Below are 17,109 nucleotides of genomic sequence, written 5' to 3'. Positions count from 1 at the left end.
GGTGTGACACTACACAGACCACAGGGAGAACAGCTGGGCAGCTCAGCTCACCCCACCGCCACACACGTGTGAGGCAGCGACGCCACAGGGGAGTGGAGAGACGGAGGCAGAACATATTTATCCCGGCTGGGAACCGGCCGGACGACACGGTTCATGGCCCTCCCCTTCAGAGCGGGGCTCGGCCGGCAGCGCCTCCCCGCAGAAGGGGTGTGGAGCGCCCCGGAGGCGCACGGGGCTCTGTCGGGGAGGGCTCGGCTTTACCTTGCAGGCAGCCCCTCCTCGCTCGGCCGGGTGCGGGGGGCCTTGCCCTTTCCGAAGGGGGGGGCCTCTTTTCGGGGCGCGCCTTCCAGCACACAGGCCTGGGTGCCAGCTCCGCAGCAGGGCATGGGTCTCCCCGAGCTGCAGGGCCGGGCGGGCAGCGCTACCCGGTCCGAGGCCTTGCCGGCGGCCCGCTCCCTGGGCAGGGAGAGTGGGCGAGGAGCCCCGTGGAGCACCGCCAGCCGCGGGCCGGACTCCCTGCAGCACCAGCCCCTGGGCGGGGAGGGAGAGCCCAGCTCCTCCTTCCTGGGCGCCGCCTGGCTCAGCGGTAGCGCCCGGTGTGCGCCGCAGCCCCCGTCCCGTTCTGTACCGCTGCCGGCGGCGGCGCTCCCACATCCCGGCGGCGGGCGCCAATGAGGCGGCGCGCCCCGGCGGCGGCAGGCTGAGTGGGCGTGTGCGGGGGGCGGGCTGTGGGCGGCGGCGGCGGCAGTAGCAGGTTTGGTTGTGTGTGTGCCATGGCCGGAGCCCAGTGAGAGTGGCTGACAATAGGAGCCAGCGAGCCTGAGCGCGACCCCGACACAGCCGGGACCCCTCGCTTCCCAGCCAGCCACCGGCAGAGGAGGCCATCAGCGCCAGCCGCCGCCGCGCCCGCCCGCCCGCTCTACCGCGGCTCCTCTCCGCTCGGCCCGCGCTCGGCCGCCTCTCCGCAGGCCCCTCCGCAGGGCTCCGCCGGGAATGTGAGTGAGGCAGCAGCCATCGCAGGCTGGGGCCCGCGCCGAGCGCACGGGACTGAGCGGAGCCCGAGCAGCCGCCTGCCCCGAACCCGCCGCCAACGCCGCCCTGCGCTGAGGAGGCCGCCGCCGAGGCCTACAGGCTCCTGCAGCTGCAGGGACAGAGCCCGGCGCGCACAACGCTCCGGCCGCTGCCGCCAAGCCCAGCTCACTCCGCCTTCTCCTCCTCGGCTCCGAATTCTCTGCCAGGAGGGGCAAGGTAACTTCACCCCCAGCCCCGAGCGGGCAGCCACCCGGCCGCGGCGCGGGGGGATCGGGGGCGCTAGAGAAGATGGGGACCACGGGGCGGGGGTGGTAAAGGACAGAGTCCAGCTGGGTTCCTTATCCCCTGGTGGATGGAAATGACATCCCACAACACCCGTCAGCATGCAGCTAATTACACCCCTGCTTTGGCGGAGTGCTTAGCGGAGGCGCTTGCAGTGACATCCATCGGTATTTTCACATTCACTCGCGTTTCCTCGTATTGTTGTCCCCAGCGGTGACAGTGTCTAGTGTATGTCGCTGTGCATTTACCAAAATACTTAAAAATTTCCCGTGTTGTAAATAAACACTTTCGTATTGAGAAAGCTATAGCTATAAATGCAGTTATCCACCACTTGGGCTGCACTCAATAAATAACCTCATTCCCCCACCCATGGAAATAGTGTTTTTCAGTGCATTTAAATGATCATTTAGGAATGTGAAAAAGGGATCAGTGTTTAATGTAATGTTGTAAAGGCTGGATGTAGTCTTGTTGAATTAGAATTAGAATTTAATAATTTATAAATGAGGTGAGAGAAACTGTTAATAAATTTACAGCAGAGAAGTGTGGGTAAAGTGTGTTGCTGACAGAATGATCCTGCAATTTGAATGATCTGCTCTAGTCTTTGTCCCTTAATGTTGTTAGCAATTCCATTTTGAGACTGTACAAACATTTCTGGATAAATGGTTAGATTTTTCAATAGTTACATGTGACAAGGAGATGAAAACTTTTTTTTAATGAGGCAAAATAGGACTAACAAATCTAGAATCTAAGTGTCATTTTTTGTTGATGTTTCCAGAATCCTGCTGATGTAACAGGTAACTTTTTGTGTTTGTATATTTTGAGGGACTCTTTTTCTCTACCCTTACTTAGGAATCACAGATTGGTTTGTTGAGGTGAAAGTATATATCCATTTCTCCATATAGTTTGTCTGACTTTCCCATGAATCTTGAATAGGGCCTTGATGCCATGGGTGATGTTGGCATCTGTTACAGTTGGTAAATAACATCTGTTTCAAGTATAGAAGTGTGTTGCTCATAGTCTATTAAATGTAGGATGTATTATTTGGGATAATAATGAAGCCACACCCGAGGAAAAATTAAGTTGGTACAATAAGAATTGTTTTTAGATGATGCCAGCTTCACTGTCCAATATCAGTGGATTCCTCTTGGTTCCTTTAAGAAGTTATGTATTTTATATTTTCAGTAGACTTTATGTGTGTGTGTGTATATATACACACGATAAATGAAACCCTCTCAACTTAAATATGTGGAAAATTAATAGCTCTCATTTTTCTAAACATACATAATTTAAAAAAAATCATACTTATGAAGTATTTTGCATAATAAGAAAAATCCAAATAATGTTGATTTAAATTATTTATGAATCAGATCAGTCCCCAAATATTTTAACAAAATGAGGACTTCAAGGTGCACTGCAGGTTGCAAAATCATCTCCCATCAGCAATAGTAGTCCTTTTAGATAATTGGAATCAGTGGACATTGAGCTCTCAGGACCTACCAAAAACATGCTCTAAGGCCCTGATCCTGCAAACATTTACACACATTTAACTTGACTAATGTGAGTAGCCCCACTGATTAAAGTTGAACACCTGTAAGTGTTTGCTGGATCTGGGGCTAAATCTTTTTTCTTAAATCTGTTCTTTCCACTTCACTGAGAAAATGTGGTATAACTTTTTTGACTGAGAAGGTAAGCCTGGTAAAAATCAAGAATTTGGTTGTTGAATTAACCATTTTAGTATTTTCTTTTAATCTTCCAGAAGTAGCCTGGAATATGCTCCAGAAATATTAGAATGTGAAAAAGGAATTTGCAAAGAGATTTGCAATATGAAAGCTGGATATTTCTAGAGTGGAGAATAAATAAGTGACAGGTTACAGGATTATCTACACTTAAAAGGTGGCAGTGGTGCAGCTGCATCATTACAGCATGCACTGTAGAGCTTCAGCGAAGATGATACCTACACTGATGGGAGGGTATCTCCTGTCAGAGTAGGTACTCCACCTTAACATAGCTACTGCCTCTCTGGAACAGGTGAGCCAAGACCCCCTTTGACATAGCACTGTCTACTCGAGCGTTAGGTCAGTATAACTGCATCCTCGTGGAGGTGGATTTTCCACACCCCGAGGGATGTAGTCACACCAGCATAACTTGCTAGTGTAGACCAAACCTAAGTCTATCAAGTCTAGTGAACTTTCTTTGGTTTTAAAGCATAGCAGTATATTTTAATGAACTTAATGTTTCCACAAAACACACACCTTTCTTTATGGATAGTAAACTGAATTTTATTTCTGTTTTTAATTGTCCTAGAAAATAGTTGCGACTTTAGTATTAAAATTTTTATTATTTTTGAGCGCCGAGAAGTGTGCATGGTGCTTTGTGAAAACAAGTAAAAGATATTTTGTGACCCAAAAAGCTTGTGATCTAAGGTTTTGATCCTGCAGACAGGTCTACACAGGCATACTCCTGGACCTCTGTCGAGTTCTAGAGACATAAGCTGATCTCGGTGGATACACAAGTGTCTACATGTGGATCTGATCGCAGAATCAGTGCCTAAATTCAGACATGATGTAACAAGTGAGGACCATAGATGAAATGGAGAGGATGGACAATAATTACAATAGTACCATGAAGCTATACTTCTACCCCGATATAACGTGACACTATATAACATGAATTTGGATGCAAAGCAGCACTCCGGCAGATCAAAGCAAGTTTGATATAACGCGGTTTCACCTATAATGTGGTAAGATTTTTTTGCCTCCCGAAGACAGCGTTATATAGGGGTAGAGGTGTACTTCATAAGACCTATATGTAAATTGATGGACCGTTTCTCTTTGATGTCAGAAGTGAGTTTTTAGGAGAGATGTGAATGAGGAGGAGGAGGTGTCTCTTGACAAACTCATTTAATCTTTACCTGTTTTCATCCACTGGGAATGTATTTATAATGCGTGTTTCCCTTCAGTAGGGATATGTCCGCAGCACCAACCACTCCTCCGTCAGTGGATAAAGTAGACGGATTTTCTCGGAAGTCCGTCAGGAAAGCCAGACAGAAGAGGTCACAAAGCTCCTCCCAGTTTAGGTCTCAGGGCAAGCCTATTGAATTAACTCCTCTGCCTCTTCTAAAAGGTAAGGCTCAAGACCAGTTATATGATTAAAACATTTTTATTTTACAGCAGACATCTAAATTCTGATAAAAAGTATTGTTGTAACAGAAATTTGAGGGGGAATTTGGCCTGTGAGTGAGAAACAGTTCATGCCGTTCAAGTATTTAATAAGCTAAAAAAATTGGCATCAGTTAATGTATTTAAAATGATAACTTGCATCTGTGAATGGATATGTGTTTACTGTTTGCCATAGTTGTGGAAGTTCTGAATGCTAATACTAACAGAACCATTGCTGGCAGTCTGAAGGCACACAAGCTTTTTGCACATATTTTAGGTTATCAACCTTTAACATTTAATCCAATGTGGCAATAGTTTTTAAATGAGATGATTCATTAGCAGGTGTGAACAATATTAATTTAGCATTGAATTCTCTGATCTGCCAAGCACTTTCTGCAGGGAGCTAAGTGCTCTCAACTCCCACTGATTTTTAGTACAAGTCTGGGGGGCAGCGCAGTTTTTAGAATTATGTCCTTGCAGGGAAAAGGACCAGTGTATTTTTCATTTTCTCATTCTTTCAGCCTTCCAAAACTGTTTTTGAAGAGGTTTATGTGGTCAAATGCAGATTTCTACATTTTATCATTCTTTTTGTTTACAAGCGAAGAAAATAAGTACAGTTAACTAAAGTTAATATTAGAGTTGGTCATTGTGGTAGTTGATATTGGAGTTCATAATTCTGGACATTGTCAAGGGTTAGTAGGTTTAGGCCTATCACCTTTGTTTTGTTTTGCAGATATGTACATTTCCCACATCCCTTCTCTCTACCTGTCTGATACTTTTGTAATTAGTCAAAGTATTTAAAATATGTAAAGGACCTGCTCTGACCAGAATCCTTCCTCCCTGTTTGCTCACAAGAATGCAGTAGACACATGAAAAATACACACATATATATGCATCTGTCAATTGAGAGAAAAACAGGTTGCCTGAATTCTTGTTAGTGGATTACTCAATGGAGTTGTCATTTATTTAACATGTCTGAGAACCGTTTTTTGTGGAGCTACTAGAGTTTTTAACATCAGGAGCCAAATAACTTTTTTAAAATAGTATTTGAATGGCAGGTTAAATTTTCGGCTGTCATCCTTGACACTTTCCTTTTGAAATACCTACGGCTCTGGTTCATAAAGAGGGACAATTTGCCCTTTGGTTAAAATGACTAAAATTTGGAAATTAAATAGATATACATTTTATATAAAAAGAACAAACTGTTGCTGCTACTGTTATTTCTTATTTGCATTGCAGTGGTTCCTAGTGATTCATTCAAAGAACACACTAGGTACTTTATGCACATATAACAAAAATTTGGTCTCTACTATCTAAGGCCCCAGCCCTGCAAACACTTACTCGTGGTAGTCAAGTTAAGAATGTGTAAGTGTTTGCAGGGTTGGGTCCTAACTGTAACTGCAAGAGACAGTGTGTGAATCTGACAAACACAGAGCATTAAGTATTGGTGAGAGAATTACGATTAGTGTAATAAGCAGTAGTAACAGTGTCCTGTCTTACAAACTGAAGATTTGATTTTGTAAGTTATTTCTCATTGATTTGATGGGGAGGCCTTCATGCTGACACAAGGGTCCACCTGTGATGATTCATTTGTGGGATTTGGGCCTAATACTGCAGCTTCAGATAGGTTATATCCCTATTGAAGGGACACCATCAACTAAAATTCACACTTTTGCTAGAATATACTTTATTTATTATTGTTACCAGTAATACCCAATATTACTAAAGCTGAAAGGAGTGAAAAATATGAATATATATTTAACTTTTACTTACCATGTGCATTGCCAACCCTTCATGTATAGTCAGTTTCACCTTGGATAGGCTGTTAGGTCCCAATTCTGCAAACTGTTTGGCTTGTCTTTAACTTGAAACACAAGGGTAATTCCATGGACTTCAGTAAATTTCCCATTGACTTAATAATTTCCCCTTTTGTTTGTATAGTTCTCTCGAATAGGAATAAGAACATTAATAAGAGCAGGTGATTTAAGATATTGGTAGATTTTATAGATTCCTATGTTGCAGGGGTGGCCAAACTTAGTAATTCTCTGAGCCACATATGACAATCTTCAGAAGTTCGAGAGCCGGGGCACGCCTGCTGGGAGTTGCTGGGGGAGGTGCTGCTTTTTCTGATGCCTGTCCATGAAGAGTTACTACCTGGGAGCTGCAGAGAAGAGCCACTGAGGGATAGGCTCTGACTCCGTGGGTGCTGGAGCACCAATGGGGAAAAAAATGGTGGGAGCTCAGCACCCCCGTAGATCAGCTCCTCTCCCTCCCCCCGGCGCCTCCCAAGGGGGCGTGATTCAAGCTGTCGGGGTAGGAGACCTTTAAATTGTGCTCTCCCTTTCTCAGCAGGCACCAATCATCTGTGGCAGAAGCCCCTAGCCCCACCAGCCTGCTGTAGGGAAGAAGCCCAAGCTCCCTCTCCCCCGCCCCGCTCTGATAGGTGGAGAATTGGTGGGTGTTGGGGGCTCCGCAAGCTGCACTTTTACTGTAAAAGAGCTGCAGGTGGCTCATGAGCCACAGTTTGACCACCTTGATAGTATATTGTGAGTTCTGACTACCTTGGAGGCTGCCTTCTTGCCCTTTAAAAGGGGCTGTTGAGATCGTCAGAGCTGGTAGTCCACTAGATTTGAGAGCTTGTGGGAGAGCAGTCTTGATGGAGAGACCTCATCTCAGGGATTTATGTTCCCATCTCAATCCAGTAGTCCAACAACACAGCTTTAATTTGTTGATCTTCAAGTCTTGTCTGTTAAATCATGAAAGAATTGGTTTTGCTTGTGTGGTGTTTGATTTTTTGTTTGTTTGTGTGGTTTTTGTTTGGAGATTATTTTGTTTTGATTAACGTTGGGTTGCCTCACACATTGTGTTGCTCTTGTTGTAAACATATCTAGAAGTAGATCAATATGGGTGCAAGCTACAAAGGAGACGTTGGTGAGAAGAAGGTAGAAAAATATACTGTATATATTTTTAATATCAAGCACTGAAACCTGACCAAAATGTTGCTAGACTTTCCAGACTCTTTCCAGTGCTGCCTTATACTCGTATGTGCGCTTAAGAATGCGCTGAGTGGTGTACACTGAAATTGGATAGGAAAAGAATGTAGTGCACACTGTTTTTTCTGTCATTAAAAATGTGTCTAGTTTCATCAAGTAAAGCAATTGATTTCTCAGGGAAGATGAGGTACGTGACAAGTGTGAAGTTTTAAATTCAAACTAATTTGTATTACCAGGACACATTTAAAGTACTTCAGGAATAAACACTCCCCCACAGCCCATTCCATATTCTTTGATACGTTTGTATAATTCTGTTTGCTTGCTCTTTGTTTTTCCAAGGGCAGATCTACACTTAAAATGCTATAGTGGCACTGCTGTAGCACTTTGGGGAAGATGCTACTACATTGACAGGAGAGCTTCTCCTATTGGTGTAGTTAATCCACCTCCACGAGAGGCGGTAGCTGTGTCAGTAAGAGAAGCCCTTTCATTGACATAGTGCTGTCTACACCATGGATTAGGTCAGTATAACTGCCTCACCCAGGGGTGTGGATTTTTCACACCCCTGAATGACGTAGTTATACCGATGAAAATTTATTGTGTAGACTTGGCCTAAAACTATTTCACATTTAGGCTGACAACAAGAACTTTCAGTTCAAAGGTTAATTTTAATTTTGGAAAAGTTTTACTTTGCCCAAAACAGAGGGAAAGTCCTCCGTCACCAAGCGCAATAGCTTTGCTACTGCAATATTATGAAATTTATTAAGGTTCTAATACGTTTATCAGATTGTTTAATACCATGGAAACTATTTCTGTAACAGCAAAAAGGAAGCACTGTATACTGAAAACGGAACATTTTGTTGCATGTTCTGTTATATATATGATTTATTGTATTGTTTTCTTTACAGGTGAAGTTTTATTATGATCTTCTTATAAAAGGCTATCTTTAGGCTAAGTGCTGAAGGTGTTACTGAGGCAAAAATCCCAGCAAGTTCAATGGGAGTTTTGCCTGGGGAAGGACTGTGGGATGTGGTTTTGGTTTTTCCAAGTATAACTACATTTGATCTCTTCTTTGTCTTATCGTAAGAATATTATTTATCTACCCTCATTATTATGTCATAATCCCTAATCCTGCAACAATCACATGTATATTATTATTATTATTATTATTATTATTATTATTATTATTATTATTATTATTATTATTATTATTATTATAGTGAAAAACTTAGCTCTTACCTTAGTATTTCTGTTGATTTCATTGGGAATGGATTACTTTGCATTTATATGGTAATTTTCACTTTAGTTACTTGGAATGCTTTACAAATGTCAATACCTTAATAAGTGTCTAAGCAAGATACTTATTTCTAATGTATGGATGGAGAAACTGGGGACACAGTGATTCAGTTACTTTCCCCGAGATCACACAGTGCTGTAGTGGCACAATTGGGAATAGAGCCAGAACTCCTGACTTACAGTCCTGTGATCTCTCCATTAGACAATCTTCTTGTATAATCGTAAATATTTGGGATTTAGTTGTGCTTTTAATCCTCAAATGCTAACTAAGATACCAGTCCTGCAATTGAATCTGCATATGTAGAACCTTGGGACCCTTTCAGAGGCTCATTGACTTCAGTGGCCTCCTTGTGGGCAGAAGGGTCCATCTACATCAGAGGTGGGCAAACTACGGCCTGTGGGCCACATCTGGCCCGCAGGACCCTCTTGGCCGGCCCCCTGAGCTCCTGCCCTGGGAGGCTAGCCCCTGGCCCCTCCCCTGCACTTCCTCCTTCCCCCGCTATTGGTGCAATGCTCTGGGTGGCAGGCTGCGAGCTCTTGCCATGGAGCGCAGCTGCAGAGCCCGGGCTGTAGTGCCACCAGTCACTGGTGCCTCCAGCAGCGCGGTAAGGGGGTGGGAACTGGGGGGAGTTTGGATACAAGGCAAGGGAGTTCGGGGTGGTGGTCAGGGAGCAAGGGTGTGGATAGACATCGGGGTGGTCAGGAGACGGGCAACGGGGGGGTTGAATGTGTGCAAGGGTCCCGGGGGGCAGTGAGGAAGGAGGGGGGTGTTGGAAGGAATGATGGGGGACAGTTGGGGCAGGGGTTCTGGGGGCAGTCAGGGAGGACGGGGTGGATGAATGGGGCAGGAGTCCTGGGAGGGGCAGTCAGGAATGAGAGGAGGGGTTGAATGGGGCGGCAGGGGGCAATCAGATGGGGGGGGTTCCAGGGACGGTCAGGGGACAGGGAGTGGGGGTGTGTGTGGATGGGGCAGAGGTCACGGGAGGGGGTCATCAGGGGGTGAGAAGGAGGGGGCAGGGGCCGGGCCATGCCTGCCTCTTTGGGGAGGCACAGCCTCCCCATACCAGCCTTCCATACAATTTCCAGAACCCGATGTGGCCCTCAGGCCAAAAAGTTTGCCCACCCCGATCTACATACAAGGATTATGGCCCCAATCCTTAACTCTATGCTTTACCCCTGTGTCTTAAACTTTTACAGTTTTATCCCATGTCTTAAACTTTTACAGTTTTATTTTAAATACTTGTAAACATTACTTCATGGGTTTTCTTCAAATCTGTGGTGAAACTCCATCCATTTTCTTCCATTTTCCTGCTCTCTTGTTACTGCATGTGGATTGTTTAAATTGAATTTTTGCATTTGTATATCTGATAGTTATGGAGTGTCTGTTAAAGATGTCTTTAGCTGTCTCTAAAATTTGTGTGCTTTTGGAACATTCCATAAGTGAACTAAATTCCCTTTTTTTGAAACATTTAATATTTGTCTGTTGACTGGGTGTGCTGCTTGATCTCAAAGGCCCTATCGTTCATATCAGCCTAAAAAAATAAAGCTTTGAGGCTTCTTCCATTTTAATTTATATTCTTTTGCTGTCATGATATCTTAGATGAAAGGCTAAAAATGGAAATTAATTGTGAGTGATATGAAGAATTGAACATCCACAGAAATGATGTAATTTTCTTCCATATCTCTGGTAATGTTAAATGTGTGTGTAATTGTTTTTCTTTTTTTATTTTTCATTATGTATTCACAGGTAAATAGGTATAGTATAATGGGATACACTAGAAAAAGCCACTGATCCAAAACCTATCAGGCGCTCATATCTGTAAAAATACTGGGGGGCAGGGGGAAGACTACACATCTTTACTACCCCACCTACTTAATACTTAGTTAAAGGCAATTTACCAAGGGGCAAATGCTGCTCCTTTCACTGGTTTAAGTTGCTGTGTAGTGAGGAGACTACTCATTCTGTTTTCTTCATTAGGCACTGTATTCCTTTTGAGAAGATGCTAAAAGATCGATTGCACCTTTCCTTTTTTAAAGTCATTGTTTTTTTTAGATTAAAGGTAACTCATATTCACCCAGGCCATGTCTACATCTAAAATTTTGCAGCGCTGGTTGTTACAGCTGTATTAGTACAGCTGTATAGGGCCAGCGCTGCAGAGTGGCCACACTTACAGCAACCAGCGCTGCAAGTGGTGTTAGATGTGGCCACACTGCAGCGCTGTTGGGCGGCTTCAAGGGGGGTTCCGGGAACGCGAGAGCAAACCGGGAAAGGCGACCAGCTTCGCCGCGGTTTGCTCTCGCGTTCCCGGAGCCACCCAGCAAACCGCAGGGAAGGAGACCTGCTTGCTCGGGGTTCCAGGAACGAGAGAGCAAACCGGGGAAGGAGACCAGCTTCGCCGCGGTTTGCTCTCGCGTTCCCGGAGCCACCCAGCAAACCGCAGGGAAGGAGACCTGCTTGCTCGGGGTTCCGGGACCGAGAGAGCAAACCGGGGAAGGAGACCAGCTTCGCCGCGGTTTGCTCTCGCGTTCCCGGAGCCACCCAGCAAACCGCAGGGAAGGAGACCTGCTTGCTCGGGGTTCCGGGACCGAGAGAGCAAACCGGGGAAGGAGACCAGCTTCGCCGCGGTTTGCTCTCGCGTTCCCGGAGCCACCCAGCAAACCGCAGGGAAGGAGACCTGCTTGCTCGGGGTTCCGGGACCGAGAGAGCAAACCGGGGAAGGAGACCAGCTTCGCCGCGGTTTGCTCTCGCGTTCCCGGAGCCACCCAGCAAACAGCAGGGAAGGAGACCTGCTTGCTCGGGGTTCCGGGACCGAGAGAGCAAACCGGGGAAGGAGACCAGCTTCGCCGCGGTTTGCTCTCGCGTTCCCGGAGCCACCCAGCAAACCGCAGGGAAGGAGACCTGCTTGCTCGGGGTTCCGGGACCGAGAGAGCAAACCGGGGAAGGAGACCAGCTTCGCCGCGGTTTGCTCTCGCGTTCCCGGAGCCACCCAGCAAACCGCAGGGAAGGAGACCTGCTTGCTCGGGGTTCCGGGGACGAGAGAGCAAACCGGGGAAGGAGACCAGCTTCGCCGCGGTTTGCTCTCGCGTTCCCGGAGCCACCCAGCAAACCGCAGGGAAGGAGACCTGCTTGCTCGGGGTTCCGGGACCGAGAGAGCAAACCGGGGAAGGAGACCAGCTTCGCCGCGGTTTGCTCTCGCGTTCCCGGAGCCACCCAGCAAACAGCAGGGAAGGAGACCTGCTTGCTCGGGGTTCCGGGAACGAGAGAGCAAACCGGGAAAGGAAACCAGCTTGATTACCAGAGGCTTCCTCCTTCCACGGAGGTCAAGAAAAGCGCTGGTAAGTGTTTACATTGGATTACCAGCGCTGGATCACCAGCGCTGGATCCTCTACACCCGAGACAAAACGGGAGTACGGCCAGCGCTGCAAACAGGGAGTTGCAGCGCTGGTGATGCCCTGCAGATGTGTACACCTTCAAAGTTGCAGCGCTGTAACTCCCTCACCAGCGCTGCAACTTTCTGATGTAGACAAGCCCCCAGTCTCTTCCATCAAACCTTTGTTCTTTCTTTGGCCTATTCCTTCAAAGACTTAGTTGTGTGTAACTTCACATGTGAGTAGTTCAGTTGACTCCAATGGGATGTTAATAGGAGTGTTTAAAGGATTAGGGTCTTGGTGAGTGACAGGTTAATATTGATAACCTAAATATAAGCAAATGTCCCCACTTATTATTTCATCTTTATTTTTGGGGAAGCCCTGTCCTTGTCTTAGAGCAAAGATACAAGGGAACTCAATGATTGGTCAGAGGGAATAACCTCTACCCTTGTTGGCTGTCTCTAGTCTGTAGAGGAATGATTGGTGATTCCAGATACAGAAAAAGGAGCAGCATTTGCCCCTTGGTAAATTGCCTTTAACTATGTATTAAGTAGGTGGGGTAGTAAAGGTGTGTAGTCTCTCCCCGCCCCCCCCCCCCGGCCAGTACTTTTACAGATATGAGCTCCTGATAGGTTTTGGATCAGTGGCTTTTTCTAGTGTGTATACAAATTTGAAAATGTGCATGTTATCATATTTGGTTGTTTAATGAAGCAGCAGGCTTTTCAGCCTTACATAGAATGTATGAATCTCTGCCATTCTGCAGTATTCTTTGTACTATCATTGATTAGCTTTCTGTTAACGTTTGCATTGCTTGAAAAGTAATTATGATTTAATAGTCCTGTTTTTAAAAAGCCTCTTTACTTTTTTGTGCTGCTTTCTTATATTGGTATGTCTTACTATTTTTAAGTCACTATTGATTTCTTGAAAATATTGGGAAAAATTCTCCTCTCCAGTCCATGTGGTGAGTCTTAACTGTGATTTTTCTTTTTAGAATATCAAGTGTGTACATATGGAGCATTCGTACTAATGTCAGTTTTGTGCATATAAGGAGCACAGTCTACTTGTGTTGGGATCTTCTTGGAGAACTGGAGAGGAGAGATGCTTTCCAAATATTTTTCAGCAAATTTAAACAGCAAGGAGAAGTAACAGGTGTGGCTGTACAACATTATTGTTTGTGTTGCTGATTTCTTTGTGCTAGTTATTTAGTAAACATATAGGAAGAGATGGTCCCTGCCATAAGGAGCTTGCACTGTAATTTAACATAAGTAAGGTTATGTTTATATCACGGAGGTCATGGAAGTCAAGGAACTTCCAGAGACCTCCATGACATTCTCTGCTTCAGCCCAAGGGACTGCAGGACTCCAGAGCTAGCAGGCAGCAGGCCCCTGGCAGGGTTCCAGTGACAGGTGACAGACTCCTGAGGGGGTCCTCCTCAGGATTTCAGTGGCGGGGACAGCCTCGTGCTGGGGTGTGGGGAGAGAATGCCTTGGGCTGCAGGCTCTCGGTGTCTTGTTTTCTTTTTGGGGAAATATGGTCACTCTGCAGCTCCCAGCCGCTGTAGGAGGAGGGCCCCCTGCAGCTTCCAGCTGCCACAGGCAGAGAGGAAATCCCACAGCTCCCAGCCACCACCCCATGGTGGGGGAAACCATGGAGCCGTAGCAGCAAAAGTCACAGACAGGTCGCAGCTTCCATGAACTTTTGTTTATTGCCCATGACATGTCCATGACTTTTACTAAAAATAACCATGACAAAATCTTAGCCTTAAACATAAGACATGGCCAGTGAATGTGGTGATTAGAAGAGAGGAGGAGGTAACAGCAGTAGGTTAATTTGATAATTATAAGTTAGTTTTGTGGACTGTTTGATTGATTAATCTAAGTCTTTAAAAGTATTGAGTTGTTGTAGTTTAAAAAAAATTATTTTGGCGCCTGATCTAGCTGTCGTCACTAGTTGACTGATATTTTGTAATTGGAGGGGGGTTGAGGGATGATATCGAAGTGTAAGATGAGTATATTCCCAGTGTTAAAATATTCACTTTCAGGACTGATCTCCCAATTAGGGAATTTTAATTAAGCATTCTACTATAAAATTGTATTCAGAAAATGTCTGCTGCTGACGGTGTATGATCAGAAAGATAATTTGAAGTTGTATATTAGGTAGAGAACTGATATGTTTTCAGATTTTGATTAAAATAGTGAAATGTACGTAACATTTGCATTCTTAATCCCTTATCTATTTTATGCTGTTTGTCATAAACAGTAGTTAGATATAAATGTTATAGTTTAAGCTGTGGCAGGGAAACATAATTCTTAAATTACTCTTTTTCCATATGCTCAGGAACAGCTCACAGGATAAATCGTATCTCTTGCCTTGCAGTGTACTTAAAACTAGACTGCCTTGTAATGTATTTAAAACTAGATTTAAACCGGGAAAGTGTAAGGCACATTCTTCTGTGCCAATGAAGCCCATTTTGCCCTGGGGGAGGGGAACAACTTTAAAGGTGTCATAAAGCTTGTGGGCAAGGGTGATAAAGTACACTGTATCAGTTCTCACAGTGGAGAGAGGTAAATAGTGGGGTTTCCCAAAGATCTGTACTGGGACCAGAGCTGTTCAACACATTCATAAACGATCTGGAAAAGGGAGTAAACAGTGAAGTGTCTGGAACCACCTATTGCAGGTGATAAAAAATTACTCAAGGTACCGGCAGTTAAGTTCAAAGCTGACTGTGAAGATTTACAAGGGGTTCACACTAAACAGGGTGACTGGGAGATGAGATGGCAGATGAAATTCAGTTTTGATAAATTCAAAGTAATGCATATTGGAAAAAATAATCTCAGCTATACATACAAAATGGTGGGTTCTAAATTAACTGTTACCACTCAAGAATGAGATCTTGGAGTCACTGGATAATTCTTGCAAAACGTATATTCAATGTGTGGTGGCAGTCAAACAAGCTAACAGATAGTTAGGAACCGTTATGAAAGGTATAAATAATAAAACAGAAAATTTAATAATACCCCTTTATAAATCCATGGTACACACACACCTTGAATATTACATGCAGTAATGGTTGCCCCCTCTTAAAAAAGATATACTAGAATTGGAAAAGATACAGAGAAGGGCAACAAAAGTGATTAGGAGTGTGGAGCTGTTTCCATATGAGGAGAGATTAAAAAGACTGGGACTTTTCAGCTTGGAAAAGAGACAATGAAGTGGGAATGTGATAGAGATCTATAAAATCATGAATTGTATTGAGAAAGTGAATAGGGAAGTGTTATCTGCACCTTCACATAACACAGTAATTGGTGGGAAGGGGTCACCCACTGAAATTAATAGCCAGTAGGCTTAAAACAAATATAAGAAAGTATTTGTTTACACAGTGCATAGTCAACCTGTGGAACTCATCACCATGGGATGTTGTAAAGGCCTAATGTATAACTAGGTTCAAAAAAGAATCAGTAAGTTCATGGAGAATAGGTCCATCTATAGCTATTAGCTAAGATGGTTAGGGATACAATTCCATGCTCTGCATGTCCCTAAACCTCTGATTGCCAGAAGCTGGGACTGGACGAGAGGGGGATGGATCACCTGATGATTGCCTGTTCTGTTTATTCCCTCTGAGGCACCTGACATTGGCCGTTGTCGGAAGATGTCGGGCTAGATGGACCATTGGTCTGACCCAGTATGGCCTTTCTTATGTTCTAAGGCAGGGGTTCTCAAACTGGGGGGCGGGACCCCTCAGAGGGTCGCAAGGTTATTACATGGGGGGAGTCATGAGCTGTCAGCTTGCACCCCAAACCCCACTTTGCCTCCAGCATTTATAATGGTGTTAAATATATAAAAACATATTTTTAATTTAAAAGGAGGGGTCACACTCAGAGGGTTGCTATGTGAAAGGGGTCACCAGTACAGAAGTTTGAGAACCACTGCATTAAAAACACCTGACAGATATGATGATGATTTTCTTTAAAACATTTTTTTTTTTTGTGGGAGTATGTGTTTGAAATTTTGTCCAGGTTTTGCTGGCAAATCTTGTGGATATCTTGGAGCTATGTGTTGTGAGGTCTGACAATACACCATCCACTGCCATGCAAAAAGTGGTCTCACTGCTTTGTGTCACTCCATCCTGACCCTTTTTCTATCACTAGGGACCTCTGCCTCATTTGCGCTGTCATAGGTCAAGTTTAACCCTGGTTTGATTTCTGGATACCAGAACTGTTATATTTTCAGGTTTTAAAATACTTGTTGCAGTCTGGTTCTTTGTGTGTGTTGCTTTCAGGGTTATGCAGGTATTGTTTTGCAGGTTATATTGTATTAGAAAGGGTACTGTGGGTTGGATATATATTACTGTAAAATCAACTGGTATTTGGAATAGCCTGGAAATTGGGTCAGAAATGATTCAGGGTCAGGGAGATGTAATATTTCTACTTTCCTTTTATGTAGAAGCTCTAAGCATTCAATGAGAATACATAAACTTCTATTTAGTTTTCTCTAGAAATTGTTTAGATTCTCTTAGGATGTTTTTAAAATTTCTGCAATATGGTTTAGATATGTTGTGAATAATCTTTTTGTAAAGAGACCGATCTCTCCAAGAAATATTGTACAGTTTTAATTTTGAACAGTTAACTCCTGTGGTTAATATGGTAGCATATATTTTCCATTTGTTCAGTTCCATTTGTTTCCCGTTGCGAAGTTTGAAAAACCTGTTGTTACAACCAGGCAAAATGTAGCCAGTGCAGCAAACTTAATTTATTTGCTGGATGTTTTGAGGGCTACATGCTGTAGATGGGAGGCTTATTATCAGAGATATTTTCAAATGGTATTTTAGTGTTAGGCTAGTCTTTGAGGAGAAGACTTATTTTTTCAATTAGACTAGCTGGTCTATGTGCAAAACACTCCTAAATTGGAAGATTAAGACAGTTATCTTTCTCCTCTTCAATTTTCCTTGTCAGGCCCTCGCCCTCTCCTTTCTTTTTATCACT

At 44.4% G+C, this 17,109-nt stretch overlaps 1 protein-coding gene across 6 annotated transcripts in view; it reads left to right on the top strand.

The window, feature by feature from the left end:
- Window positions 1-1,059: 1,059 nt before the first annotated feature.
- The window catches only part of PPP2R5E (protein phosphatase 2 regulatory subunit B'epsilon), a 118,905-nt gene continuing 102,855 nt past the window's right edge, over window positions 1,060-17,109 (top strand). For 3 of the 6 annotated variants that reach the window (XM_030558545.1, XM_030558547.1, XM_030558546.1), the window contains exon 1: window positions 4,277-4,437. In XM_030558545.1, the coding sequence (XP_030414405.1) occupies window positions 4,281-4,437 (157 nt within the window). In that variant the 5' untranslated portion in view covers window positions 4,277-4,280. Of the gene's footprint in view, window positions 1,249-4,273; window positions 4,438-13,122; window positions 13,277-17,109 lie in introns of those variants that run through there. The other 3 variants (XM_030558544.1, XM_030558543.1, XM_030558548.1) reach the window with 3 other exon arrangements.

This window comes from Gopherus evgoodei, chromosome 4 (genome assembly GCF_007399415.2).
Source record: "Gopherus evgoodei ecotype Sinaloan lineage chromosome 4, rGopEvg1_v1.p, whole genome shotgun sequence".
NCBI lineage: Eukaryota > Metazoa > Chordata > Testudines > Testudinidae > Gopherus > Gopherus evgoodei.
Note: the sequence above shows the minus strand (reverse complement) of the source record. Positions and strands in the feature narration are given on the sequence as shown.